This window comes from Macrobrachium rosenbergii, chromosome 10 (assembly GCF_040412425.1).
Source record: "Macrobrachium rosenbergii isolate ZJJX-2024 chromosome 10, ASM4041242v1, whole genome shotgun sequence".
Taxonomy (NCBI): Eukaryota; Metazoa; Arthropoda; class Malacostraca; order Decapoda; family Palaemonidae; genus Macrobrachium; species Macrobrachium rosenbergii.
In genome coordinates this window covers 19,932,553-19,945,319 of record NC_089750.1, presented here as the reverse complement: position 1 = coordinate 19,945,319, position 12,767 = coordinate 19,932,553, and the positions used below count along the sequence as shown (strand labels likewise).

The following is a 12,767-nucleotide window of genomic DNA, read 5'->3' as shown; positions in this document are numbered from 1 at the left end:
TTCTGTCACTACATCGAATAAAACAGTTTTCAAATTATCTTCCCACCATCTATTTTAAGTTTGTTTATTTTCAGCACTCTATCGAGTAAACGGTTCTAAATTATTCTTTTCCAGCAGCGAAGTCTTGTATCAGTTTCAGTTAATTTAATGCATTTTACAGCGTTGAGAGCGTTAATCCAAAAATTTATTTAATGTGAAGAGAACGTACACTCAAGTAAAGGAAATTGTAAACCCGTTTCAACTCCGGCGTTAATTTTTATTTAAATAGGCGTCAACAATAAAAAAAAACAGTAACAAGATATAAATAACTAAAAATTAAGTACTTTATTATAACTCTGCCTAAGTAATGTACTTAGAATTACATAAGGCAATTTTGATTCTAAAAGAGATGATGTGTTGGCTGTGAACCGAATTCTGTAATTAGCAACTTGGAGGAATTCCCCTCATGTCGAGTTTTCAAGGCCAAGAATCATCTTTTTTATTTATTTATTTATTTATTTATTATTATTATTATTATTATTATTATTATTATTATTATTATTATTATTATTATTATTATTATTATTATTATTATTATTATTATTATTATTATCTAATTCTGGCAGTTAATATCTACCGAAACATTGAGGTTTTGCATCTTAGTTCTTTAGCCCCCACAAAAAAAAAAAAAACAAGAACCTTTAGGTAAGCTATTGCAGCCTGCTGATACAAAATATAATAGAAGAGAAAATTTGATACCCAGTGTGGAAAAGTCACCCAACTCCCTTTCCCCCCTCAAAAAAAAAAAAATAAATAAATAAAAATAAAAATAATAAACAACGGTAATAAGGTACTTGAACGATTAAAAATGAGCCGTGCAATTTAGCACACGATGGCCTTGAACCATATAAGTTGCGTCAGTCTCGACTTGATAACATCCTACAACGTACCAGTAGAGTAAAGGGACAGAATACGAGATATAATGTTTTCATTTTCTTTCTACTTAATATTTTGAATTCAGTGCGCATATGTGGGGTTTCGCAATTGTGTTTAGTGATAGTACTCTTACTTCATTTATTTCCTGCTAGAAATATTTGGCCTTGAACTAAAGGTGAACTAAAGGGAAAACTGAAATTGGAATACGTTATTCCTAACTTCAAGTGCATAAATTAAGCGTTTGTTTTGCACTGGCATTTTCATATATCTTGGCCGGTAAGTCAAGTCACATACGGAACAGTGTTTAACTAGACTCCGTAAAATATTTCAGCTATCTTGTTTCCATTAGTTACCCTACATTCATCAAGAATGTGAAGGTGAGGAACGCATTTAAAAATGATTCGCTAAGGTAGATTTTAAAGATAAAGTGAGAGTTCAAGGCGTTCATTAAGAACTAAGATTTTCAAGTTCAGCGTATGTAACCCTTAGATCTGTGATTCTAGTTCAGTAGTAAAGACAAGAATGGGATAAAATTTAATGAAAGGTCATTAGATCTTTGTGCAAAGTTGTGGGATGAGAAAATGGACCATAATCAATGCTTGATAAATGGGTATAATGAAAAGGAACTGAATCTGCAAAAGCATTAATTTTGAGAGGATTCAGGAAAGACCTTTTACGTACGTATATTTATATAGATCTGACACGCAGGAATGCATCTCTGTCCTTATTTGTTTCTGTTCATTGAAGCATAGATCAGTATGCATTCTTCGTCCAGTAAGACGTATTCATTAGAGGGGTAGGTGGCAAGGAATTAAAAAATCCAGTTACGTTAATTCTGCAACTATTGAATGAAGGATGAATGCCGGTGCAGAAAACCTCCATAGCTTCATAGTTATCATGTAAACCTACGTGGAGGAATCATCAGCAGAGCGTTAATCCCCTTTTATGTAAAATGTCATTCACTTCGTAATTACATGCTCCTGGATAGCAGGCCCTTAATGCTAACACTTCTTTCATCGCCGTTTATCCAGCTTTTTTTTTTTATATAAATATTCGTATTGCATACCTTTAGCCCAGCTAAGCCGCTTCCATTCACTCTGCATGGTAAAACCAATACTGTAGGTTCGTTGAGACCTATGCATTATAACAGTTTTGCTATTATCTGTGTTTTTAGGTTTTGGTTCCTAGACTTTGTTTTCTTCCAAAATATTAAGCCATGAATTTCGTTGGGAATAACTTATACCCAGCGGGAATTATATAAGGTAAATGTTTCTTTGCTGACCTTACGGGCTGCCCTAGAGCCCGTGCCAGCACGAGTTTGGCTTAACCTAAAACTAACTGTGCTGATGGCCGGGTAGTCAAAGTCACTGTCTGTCATTGTTTCTAACCCAAAGCCCATAGTTCGAATCCTGGGCGGTGCAGAGACACTTATCAGTTATGATTTACTTTGAGTGTTATTCCCAAGGTATTAGACGACACTTGTGCTTTTATATAATGGAACACAAAAGCCTAGGAATCAAAAGGTAGAAACGTACATCTGATGCCATGGCAATTGTAATATTGCTCAAGGCCCAGAGAACCAGAAGCTTAGACGCTACGACCTGAAGTTTTAGGAGGAAAAAGTAGACCTAGAAAGTGTTGGATGCGAAAGAGGTATTGAAAAGGAGGGGCTTTTATGTCCAGGAAACGCCAGTGTGCATGCAAGCCCTTTTCTTTGGACCTTGCATGCAAGATAGAGGTGAACCTTGCACACCGTAATCTCGGTGCCTTGGATGAATGGCACTGTGTAGGTTGGAGGGATCGCGGGGTGTGGGGGAGGGGATTCGAAAAGCTGTTGAACTTTCTTTGGAGGTTACCAGTGGTGTGTAAGTTTTCTTATCAGTGAGTCAATGACAATTCAGCAGTGAAAGTAGGAAAGTTGGAGTGGCCATTGCCTTGATTATTTTTCTGTAATACCCTCCTTATAAGGGAAACGGTCAGATTTTGAAGTATGTTTATATAACTCTATTTAACGGCAGAGGAAATCTGACCTTAACAGTGACGATTATAATAAATTAAGTGAAGTAATAACAAATATCATAATTTTGGAAATACGGTGTCTTGTTTAATAAGCAAGGACTCAACAAGCGAGAGAGAGAGAGAGAGAGAGAGAGAGAGAGAGAGAGAGAGAGAGAGAGAGAGAGAGAGAGAGAGAGAGAGATTACAAATGTCGTAGCACCACCTACCTGATGACCAGCATGTAAGGCTGTTTGTATGGAGTCGATGGCCATACTGAAGCAAAGTGCCGTGAGGAATATGAGTGTAGTGAGCATGGACAGAACTTCCAGTCTTGCCCATCCGAAGGTGTTGTGTAGCGACTCCGGTCGGGAACATAACTGCAGAGAAATAATAATAATAATAATAATAATAATAATAATAATAATAATAAGGATCATGTCAAGATTAGCGAACCCAACATCTCCATGTCAAGAACAGCGAACCCAATGGTCCTCATGTAAAGAATGGCCAACCCTTTCCGGTCCGAACTCCAATTCCACACGAGGGCTAGTACTAAACACGGCGAAACAGTGATTCAGCTACACTGTTTCGCCGTCTTTAGTACTAGCTCCTCGGGGATCAAATGTCTGGCACCGAAGTGTTCATGCCTACAACAGTGAACCCGATTATTCCCATGTAAAGAATAACGAACCCAATAATCTTGTAAAGAATAGCGAACCCTGCTGCGAGTGGGTTCGCTAATCTTGACATGATCCAATAATAATAATAATAGTAATGATAATATAATAATAATAACAATAAGGCAGGGTGCAACCCGGAACCCCACACTATAAAAACCACGCAGTCTAACAGGATGATTGTGATAGAAAAAATAATAATAATAATAATGCAGTTTCTCAATCTCTCGAATAAGTTTATTTGTAGCAACATATAAATTATATAACAGATGTCCCAAGTTCATTTATTCCTTGGCTTTTTGGCAGTTCCCCCCACCACTTACAGAAAGGCGAATGGAGCTTCATTTGCCTTTCTATAAATAGTAGAGAGCGCCAATGGGGGCAATATAGGGCACTTTGGACAGCTGTTATATAATTTACCTACGGCTACAAAGAAATCACTCGAGATTGAAAAACTGCAATAAACATTCTTTTTAACGAAGTTTGCTTGAAAGAAGGTTTTCTTCCGAATTAATAATGATATTGACAATAACAACAACACTACCACATTCATCTATCCACGGATTATCACGACCATCACTTTTGTTTATTTTTGAAGATTCTCCCTTCGAAGCCGATTTATTTGTCAGTAGCAGTTTCCTGTTGTCATGAATTACTTTTTCTTCCAAGTCATAGCTTTTTTCACTTTATTCAAATGTTTTTAACGTTGTTATTAAATGTCTAAGTATTCACATTTTTTAGTTCTTGGGGCAACTTATTGAATGGTCTGGATGCACTATATTCGTTGCTTAGTGATAGTTCTAGTTGTGGTAATATAGGATGGAATGGAATATAAAATTTAGGCCAAAGGCCAAGAGCTGGGACCTATGAGGTCATTCTGCGCTGAAAGAGAAATTGAGAGTAAAAAGGTTTTATAGGTGTAACAGGAAGGAAACCTCACAGTTGAGCTTAAAACAATTGTTAGGAGAGGGTGGAAAGTAAGATGGGAGGTAGAGAATATGAACGGAGGTACAGTAAAAGGAATGACTGGGGTCGCAACTAGGAGCCGAAGGGACGCTGCAGAGAACCTATAATAATGCCTACAGTGCACCACGTGAGGTGCACATACGGCACTGCCCCCCTACGGGGAGCTGTGGTAATATAGCAATTTGAATAACTGTGAAACGTTCCGATATTTCAACAGATTGTAGCAGATTTAGTGCCCTATAATTTTGACGAAGATGAATTACTATCTTTTAAACTATGGTCTTTCCCAAGTGGAGCCTTCAATTTCACTATTCTCTAACTACGTCCAGATTACTGTTGATTAAGGTACTGTATTACCTGGTATGTGTCACAGGTACGGCGGCACTTATTGTCCACGTAAAGCTTGCCATCTCGTATGGCAATGTTCCTCCTTATCTGTGGTGAGCATTTTATGGTGTCACCTGTCATCTGTCTGGTTTTAGATTTCCGCGTTGGTGTCTCCTGGAAGTCTTTTTCATATCTTATCCGAGATCTTAGCCACGGCTCTTCTCATATATATTCGTGGATATTCGCTTTGTCATCTTCTGGGGGGCATTTCATGATCTCTGTGGACCTACTTTGTTCTTTTTCTTTTATCGACTTCCAGTATTTGTTTCTTCCATTTTTTCCATGACTTTGTTTTATTTTGCAACATGTTACAGTTTTTTTTAGCAGAATGTTACTTTTTTTTTTAAACTTCATTGAATAATATTCCAGTATTTCTATTAGAATTTCACGAATGCTTTGACACAATGTTTTTTTCATCTGTTCAGAAACTCGCTGTAGGGTCATTGATTATGGAACTAAACTAATCTTTATTTCTGTTTTAATCTGTGTGCATAATTTGTTTCCTCATGTTTTGGAGATTTATTTCCAGTTTGCTTACTCATGCCTCCCATTATATATTTCTCTGAATTATTCCAATTTGCTGATTATAGTTATCACTTCTGGGAGACTCCTCATCAACTTATAAGTTATAAGAAAAAACCACCAGCTTTTCGGCAAAACTGCTATTTATTAGTATTAAAATTTTCCAAATAAAATCTTGGGGTAGGTGGAAATCTCCTAAGTACCTTTGAACTCAAGTGTTAATCAACCCAAGGTATATTTGTAAAATATTAAATCTGTCTATTTAGTTACTTTTGCAATTATTTTCTCTGTAGTGGGAAAGCCATGCAGACATCGTTGGCGCCTAGGAACTTTCGATTCTCCTAACACGTTGGTATTTTATTAGCGGTAAATGTCGAAATCATTCAAGGTCATAGTCTGGAGAATAACGACAATAGCAAAATGGACAATGGCAAGGTAAATACTGTATATCTGAGTGGGGAATAATAATAATATTCTGCACTGTTTTACAGTAAAATTACCTCAGGAGATGCGCTGTTTTACGGTAAAATTACCTCAGTAGAATTTTCCTTGAATATATTTTGTCAGGTGTGCCTATGACTGGTAGAGAGGAAATATAGCTTCAAAGAAACAAGCGAAAAGTATTCTCGTAAGTGTCGTCATTTTAAAATATTCTAATGCGCATGATTAATGTATTTCCTCCCAGACTTTTAGTATCTACATCCCGCTCCACTGCGTAACTGGGCTTTTAGAATTCCTGTACCAGTTTGTATAGTGAATATGCGCATGGTTTTGGTCATGTACGCATACTTTATATAGATAAATATGTGTTTCATGTCTGCCATTAGATAGAGCCTTGAAAAGAATCTTACCTTCATAGTGAGCAAGCACCCCGTGAGTGAAAGCAGATTGTAGAGCGCATGATAGGCCTCCACCCTGAGTGTGAGAGAATGCGTTAGGTGGGCAGCAGCCAACAGGACCACCGAAAATGCGAGCGTCAGGCACAGCACGAACCAGAGTTTCACGGCAGGAATATGGCGGCGGAACTGCCCTTTCTCGCCCATGGTGTCTTCTTCTCGGCCTCTGGCGACGAAGTGGTCAAGTCAACGAGAGTCCTTGCTTGACGGAGTCCTGGCACGCTCGTGGAATGTAGATGAAAGTCAGCGCAGGAAGGATTAATCAAGGATCCTATGGGCTTGCTTGTTTCTGGTAGTTCTGAAAGGGAAGATGTTAGTGAGATTTCTCTATTCAAATCTTAATCGAATCGAATGTTATTGTTAGTAGATGCAAGGTAAAGTGAATCTTGGCACATGTAAACAAACATGGCGAAGCAGTCGAGTGATCTTAAAGTTTACAAACATATATATATATATATATATATATAATATATTTATAATATATATATATATATTTATATATATATATATATATATATATATATATATATATATTTATATATATATATATATATTTTATATATATATATATATATATATATATATATATATATATATAAATATATAAATATGAATATATATATTTATATTATGAAGTGTGCCTACTCTTGTGGCTGTAATCACAAAAATAAACTGTCTCTGCAATGGTATGCCCGAGTATTTGCGAACGACGTTGCAGGGTTTAGTCAGTAATGTAGGCATATCAATAATGAATAAATCCCAACACAATGGATAAGGTTACTCCCGTTCTCAAAGAGCTTCACTGACTACCTATTAAAACAAGAATTATGATAGGAATATGAAATTTAGGCCTGATGCCAAGAGCTGCGACCTGTGAGGTCATTCAGCGCTAAAAGGCAAATTGAGAGCAAAGGAGGTTTGAAGAATGCAACAAGAGGAAAACCTCGCAGTTGCACTGTGAAACAGTTAGAAGAAGGTAGAAAGTAAGATGGAAGAAAGAGGATCTGAACGTAGTAAAAGGAATGAAAGGGGTTGCAGATAGGGGCCGAAGGGACGCTGCAATGAACCTTAAGTAATGCCTACAGTGCGCCGCGTGAGATGCACTGATGGCACTACCCTCCTACGGGAAGAATTTTAGACGTATACTAGGTTAAAAATAATTAACCGGAATATGTAAAAGACCTGCAAAAGTATACCATCGACAGAGTAAATACCCGTCAGAGCAAGACAAATACAGGGTTATGGCACTAAACATGAAACAAAGATACTTGAAAAAGAACCTTTAAATAGAAAAATATACATCGGGTCTTGTTCAGTAAGATGCCAGAGGAACTAAAAGAAATCCGTAAACTTAAAAGAGACAATTAAGAAGCGACTAAAAACTAATTCATTCAAAATGACACGAAGAACAAGTTATTCAAGAAAACTTTGAACTGTTACAGACAAGCAAATAGAGCCCGTTGGATGAACCAAACCATGACCGAAATGGGGGTCTCCTAAATAGTGATGATGATAATGACGAGGATTTTGATGATGATAATGATTAGGATGTCAATCGGAAATTACTTTTACTTTCATTCTCTGCCTTCAGGACTTAGGGATTTTTTCTGATACTATTTACATTCGATCTTGAAAATGGGGGTTGTGAATTTTAGTTTAGAGTAAAAATATTAAAACCGATGTTTTTGTGATATAAAACAACTTCATTTTAACAGGAAACACAGATGCAACACACTGTTACATATTGTAGCTTGTCATTCTTACAGCTTGAATTTGCTTGTTTATTCGAGAGAGAGAGAGAGAGAGAGAGAGAGAGAGAGAGAGAGAGAGAGAGAGAGAGAGAGAGAGAGAGAGAATGTAATACATCGTGGAATGTTTACGTCATTATTTTATACCCTACAAACATAGAGTATGTGGTCCATAGTTAACGCTATTACTTTATACTCTACACTTACATTGTGTCGTTTAAATTTATGCTATCGTTGTAGGTCTTAAAAGTACGTATAAGTATGTCGTGTACAGTTTACGGTAACACTTCATACGCTACATTCACATGCAGTACGTTGTGTACAGTATCACTTTTTAGCCTGTACACACCCACATATATATACAGTATGAGGTGGGGTGTACAGACGATGGCAGCGCAGAGGTCTTTCACGGTGAGCCTCTTCTTCATTCTCGTAAAATGGCCACATCCTGTTTCGTCCGCGAGTCTGTGCAACTTCCCTTTATGCACAAACAAGAACAAACTAAAAGTGGATGACCTAGAAACAACCAAAATATATTTTTGCCGTTCATTGCTAAGCGAATCAAGGTAAAAAGTATCTGCAGAAATGAGTGAGATGTTCGGTGATTTAAGAATTATGTATCAGTACATGTTTTATTTTGAGAGATATCTGGGTCACAAAAAGGGTTGACGGAGAGGAGAGTATATGGCGACAAAAGTTGGAATGTTTGAAGGGTCTGCTCAGTCAACTCCCCTTTATGGAAGTGAAGTGTGGATGTTGAATGTGAATGAAGCAAAAGCGATCGTGGAAGCTGTCAAGATGAAAGTCTTGTGTAATGAACCCGTAAGATGGAGAATCTATAGTATGAGAAATGTAGAGATTTGAAGGAGTGGTGAAAAGATTAGTTTGGCTGAAAAGGTGAACCAGTGTTTGAGACGGTTTGGTCATGTGGAAAAAATGATGATTGATAGACTGGCGAAAAAGGAGTACAGTTTGGCAGCGTTGGGAGGTAGAATTCTCTGAGATGAACTATAAAGTGGGAGATACACTAGTAAGCGGCACTAGAACGGAAGGCCCTTACTATTCAAAGAGCGAGAGTATGTGTTTTGTAGAGGTCAGTGGTGCAACGTTTGTTGAAGGGTTTAATGCAAGGCTGATGATCCTTTTGTGCAGGTACGTCGCGGCTAATGATGTGAATGTTTCTGCACAAGAGTAGTGAAAGAGGTTGTCACTTTTTTCACCGAGCATAATTGGGAAAATGGCTTACTGTAAAAAAAAAAAATGTACGAGCGTAAAGATTATATAAATAAACTGTAAAAAGTAAGAAGCAAGCACATTTCTCAGACGTAGCTCTGAATAAGACGCAATTAGCGGAACATTCAGCTTATCAACGCTTAACAAACCACCGGGCTGCATCTGCTCGCTGTAAAACACACCGTTGAAACGCATCCTAAGCAGAGATTACTGTTACGGCATTCCTCCTCGGGGGATTGATTTATTCAGTTGTAAAAATTAACAGTCATTATCATCATATACTAACGTTTCATTCATTGTCATTATTGGCATTCTAAAGTAGGCAACACAGTGGTATCAGTATGTTTTCATTAATATATATTTGATATTAATAGTACTACAAAGTTGTTAACAAAACCGTACTATATACAGTATATATATATATATATATATATATATATATATATATATATATATATATATATATATATATATATATAATATATATATCCACATAAAATATACACACATACATACTTATACAGGTACACATACGCACAAACACTTACTACTTTAAAACATGATAAACATATTGCATTATTGTGCAGAGGAAACTATGATAAACATAACGATGAAACTTAAATGCTTTGGTCTTCCTTCGTCATTCCTGCAATATGTATTCTAGTCATGTAACTCCTCGACAAGAAAGATAACCATTAAAAGACCTTAATGAAGAGATGAGACTGTTTAATGTTAGGAAGTATGATGCAACAGTTTAAACCTCGGCGATATTATAGTGTAACAACTTTTGGATGCTTATGGGTACGCTTCGTTCCGAGTCGTGTACCCTTCTTACTTGAAATGCAAGACGTTGGGAAGGTATCATGGAGTTTCTTTAAAAAGAAAATTGCTACTTGTTTATCATAGTTTTATCTACACAATAATGCTATATGTTTATCATAATTTTCTCTGCACAATAATCAGGGCCGGATTAAGCTGGTGGGAGGCCTGGGGCCCACTCAGGTGAGAGGCCCCCTTTCCAACTCCTATTGCATACACTACAAACTATAGTCTATATACAAACTATATTATAAACTATAGTCTATATACAAACTATAGTATTAAATTAAAATGTATTGTTTTTATTGGTGGGAGGCCCCCTCTTGGTGGGTGGCCCGGGGCCCAGACCCCTGGGCTCCCCCCCCCCGCCTTAATCTGGCCCTGACAATAATGCTATATGTGTATCAGTTTCCTCTGCACAATAATACTATTTGGTTATCATAGTTTTCTCTACACAATAGTGTTATATGTTTATCATAGTTTTATCTGCACAAGAGTGCTATATGTGTATCATAGTTTTCTCTGCACAATAATGCTATATGTTTATCATAGTTTTACCTGCACAGTAGTGCTATACAGTTCTTATAGAGATTGTGGTTAATTTGTCTGGTGAATTATTTTATTTTCACCTTATAGCCCTTGCTTTTGCATATACATTGTTCGGTGAATTGCTTTTGGTTAGTTAATAGAGAGACTACGCCAAAACCATTAAGAAGATTGCTTATGTGATTCCTTCTTGTCTACCTTCACTAATTAGCCATGTGGGAACATTTTATAATTTGAAGATTTGCTTTATGAGGAAAACATGAGAAGTAATGGACAGGTTTTTTCACCAGATACCATCTCATTAAAAGCGGAAACCACGTCACATAGTTCCTCATTGGCGGGGTGGGTGGAATTCTCGGCTAGCACGCTGTTGGCCGAGCGTTCGATTCCCCGACCGGCCAATGAAGAATTAGAGGAATTTATTTCTGGTGACAGAAACTCATTTCTCGTCATAATGTGGTTCGGATGCCACAATAAGCCGTAGGTCCCGTTGCTAGGTAACCAATTGGTTCTTAGCCACGTAAAATGACTCTAATCCTTCGGGCCAGCCCTAGGAGAGCTGTTAATCAGCTCAGGGGTCTGGTTAAACTAAGGTATACTTAACATCACATAGTAGCTATTTGCGTGACTTGCAACAAAGGCTTCAGATCCCTTGTTTAGCTTTGCTTTTTCCTGAGTGAATGTTGTATGAAATGCTCGTCACCTGCACTACCGAAAAAAAAGTATACCTTAGTTTAACCAGACCACTGAGCTGATTAACAGCTCTCCCATATATATAGGGTTTTCCCCGAAGGATTAGACTTTTTTTTTTACGTGGCTAAGAACCAATTGGTTACCTAGCAACAGGATCTACAGCTTATTGTGGAATCCGGACCACATTATACTGAGAAATGAATTTCTAACACCAGAAATAAATTCCTTTAATTCTTCATTGGCTGGCCGGGGAATCGAACGCGGGCCTAGGAGAGTGCTAAGGTCCCCTTTGGCCTTGCAGAGGTGAAAATCTGTTGACAAACTGCGGTCATGGCTGTGAATTTTCCATCGGGTTTCTTATTCGCTCAAGTATTCCGAATACATGATACCCGTCCCTTACGGATGACCTTTATTTAAACACTAGGAATCTCTATTAACTTCAGGATCTCGTGCTTAAATAAAAACAAAATTGACCTTAGATTCATCGCCGAGTCAAATGCCAGGGAGCTCTTTCCTTTACTGCATATTATGGTACAGGATGAAAATATGTTCACATTTCTGTTTATATCAGTTATTGGGATGGAATGGAATATGAAATTTAGGCCAAAGGCCAAGCACTGGGACCCATTAGGTCATTCAGCGCTAAAAGGGAAATTGGGAATAAAGAGCTTTTAGAGGTGTAACAGGACGAAAACCTCCTGGTTGCACTAAGAAACAATTGTTAGGAGAGGATGGAAGGTAAGATGGCAGAAAGAGAATATGAACGGGGGTACAGTCAAAGGAAGAAATGGGTTGCTGTTAGGGGTCCAAGAGACTGCAAAGAACCTTAAGTAATGCCTACATTGCAACACGTGAATATCAGCTATTCAAATGTGGGAAGATGCAGTATTATAAAAGCTGAATACAATGAGATCAACAATTGCCCAGTTGTTATATTTTCTGCCAGTCGCATTGATAACGGCCATCAAGGCCATGTGTTAGTGATTTGCATGAAGATGCTTACTTCCGACAGTACTGGTAGAGAAAGAAATGAAAAAATAAGCAATGACAACAGCGAAAATACTATAACAATTTACTAAGGATGAGATGATGATGTTAAAAGTGTCAGTAATGAAGCTGGAATTGACCAGATTAAAAATAAAACTCTACAATTTTAATTTAACTCTTTTGAACATTGGATACATGTAGGCGGGTTCAAAATCATGACCATGAATTAATGAATTCTACTCTTTTATATGTATATGTATTTGTTTACTATGGCATCGAGAAAGGTATTAAATTTTTTTAATCATCCAATCTGACAAATGACTCAGAAAAGACCTTAAAAATGTTGAGATGCACTTTGATATTGTGCAGAAATTGAGCAG

The 12,767-nt window shown here is 37.2% G+C and overlaps 2 protein-coding genes across 3 annotated transcripts in view; one reads left to right on the top strand and one right to left on the bottom strand.

Annotated features, from left to right (window-relative positions):
• LOC136842538 (uncharacterized) overlaps nucleotides 1-12,767 on the top strand; it is a 182,840-nt gene that overhangs the window by 77,542 nt on the left and 92,531 nt on the right. The gene's annotated exons all lie outside the window — the stretch shown is intronic.
• The window catches only part of ZnT77C (Zinc transporter 77C), a 30,426-nt gene that overhangs the window by 11,039 nt on the left and 6,620 nt on the right, over nucleotides 1-12,767 (bottom strand). For both annotated transcript variants that reach the window (XM_067109955.1, XM_067109956.1), the window contains exons 2-3: nucleotides 6,317-6,659; nucleotides 3,141-3,290 (exon numbers count right to left, since the gene is read on the bottom strand). In XM_067109955.1, coding sequence (XP_066966056.1) covers nucleotides 3,141-3,290; nucleotides 6,317-6,508 — 342 coding nt within the window. In that variant the 5' untranslated portion in view covers nucleotides 6,509-6,659. The remainder of the gene's footprint in view (nucleotides 1-3,140; nucleotides 3,291-6,316; nucleotides 6,660-12,767) is intronic.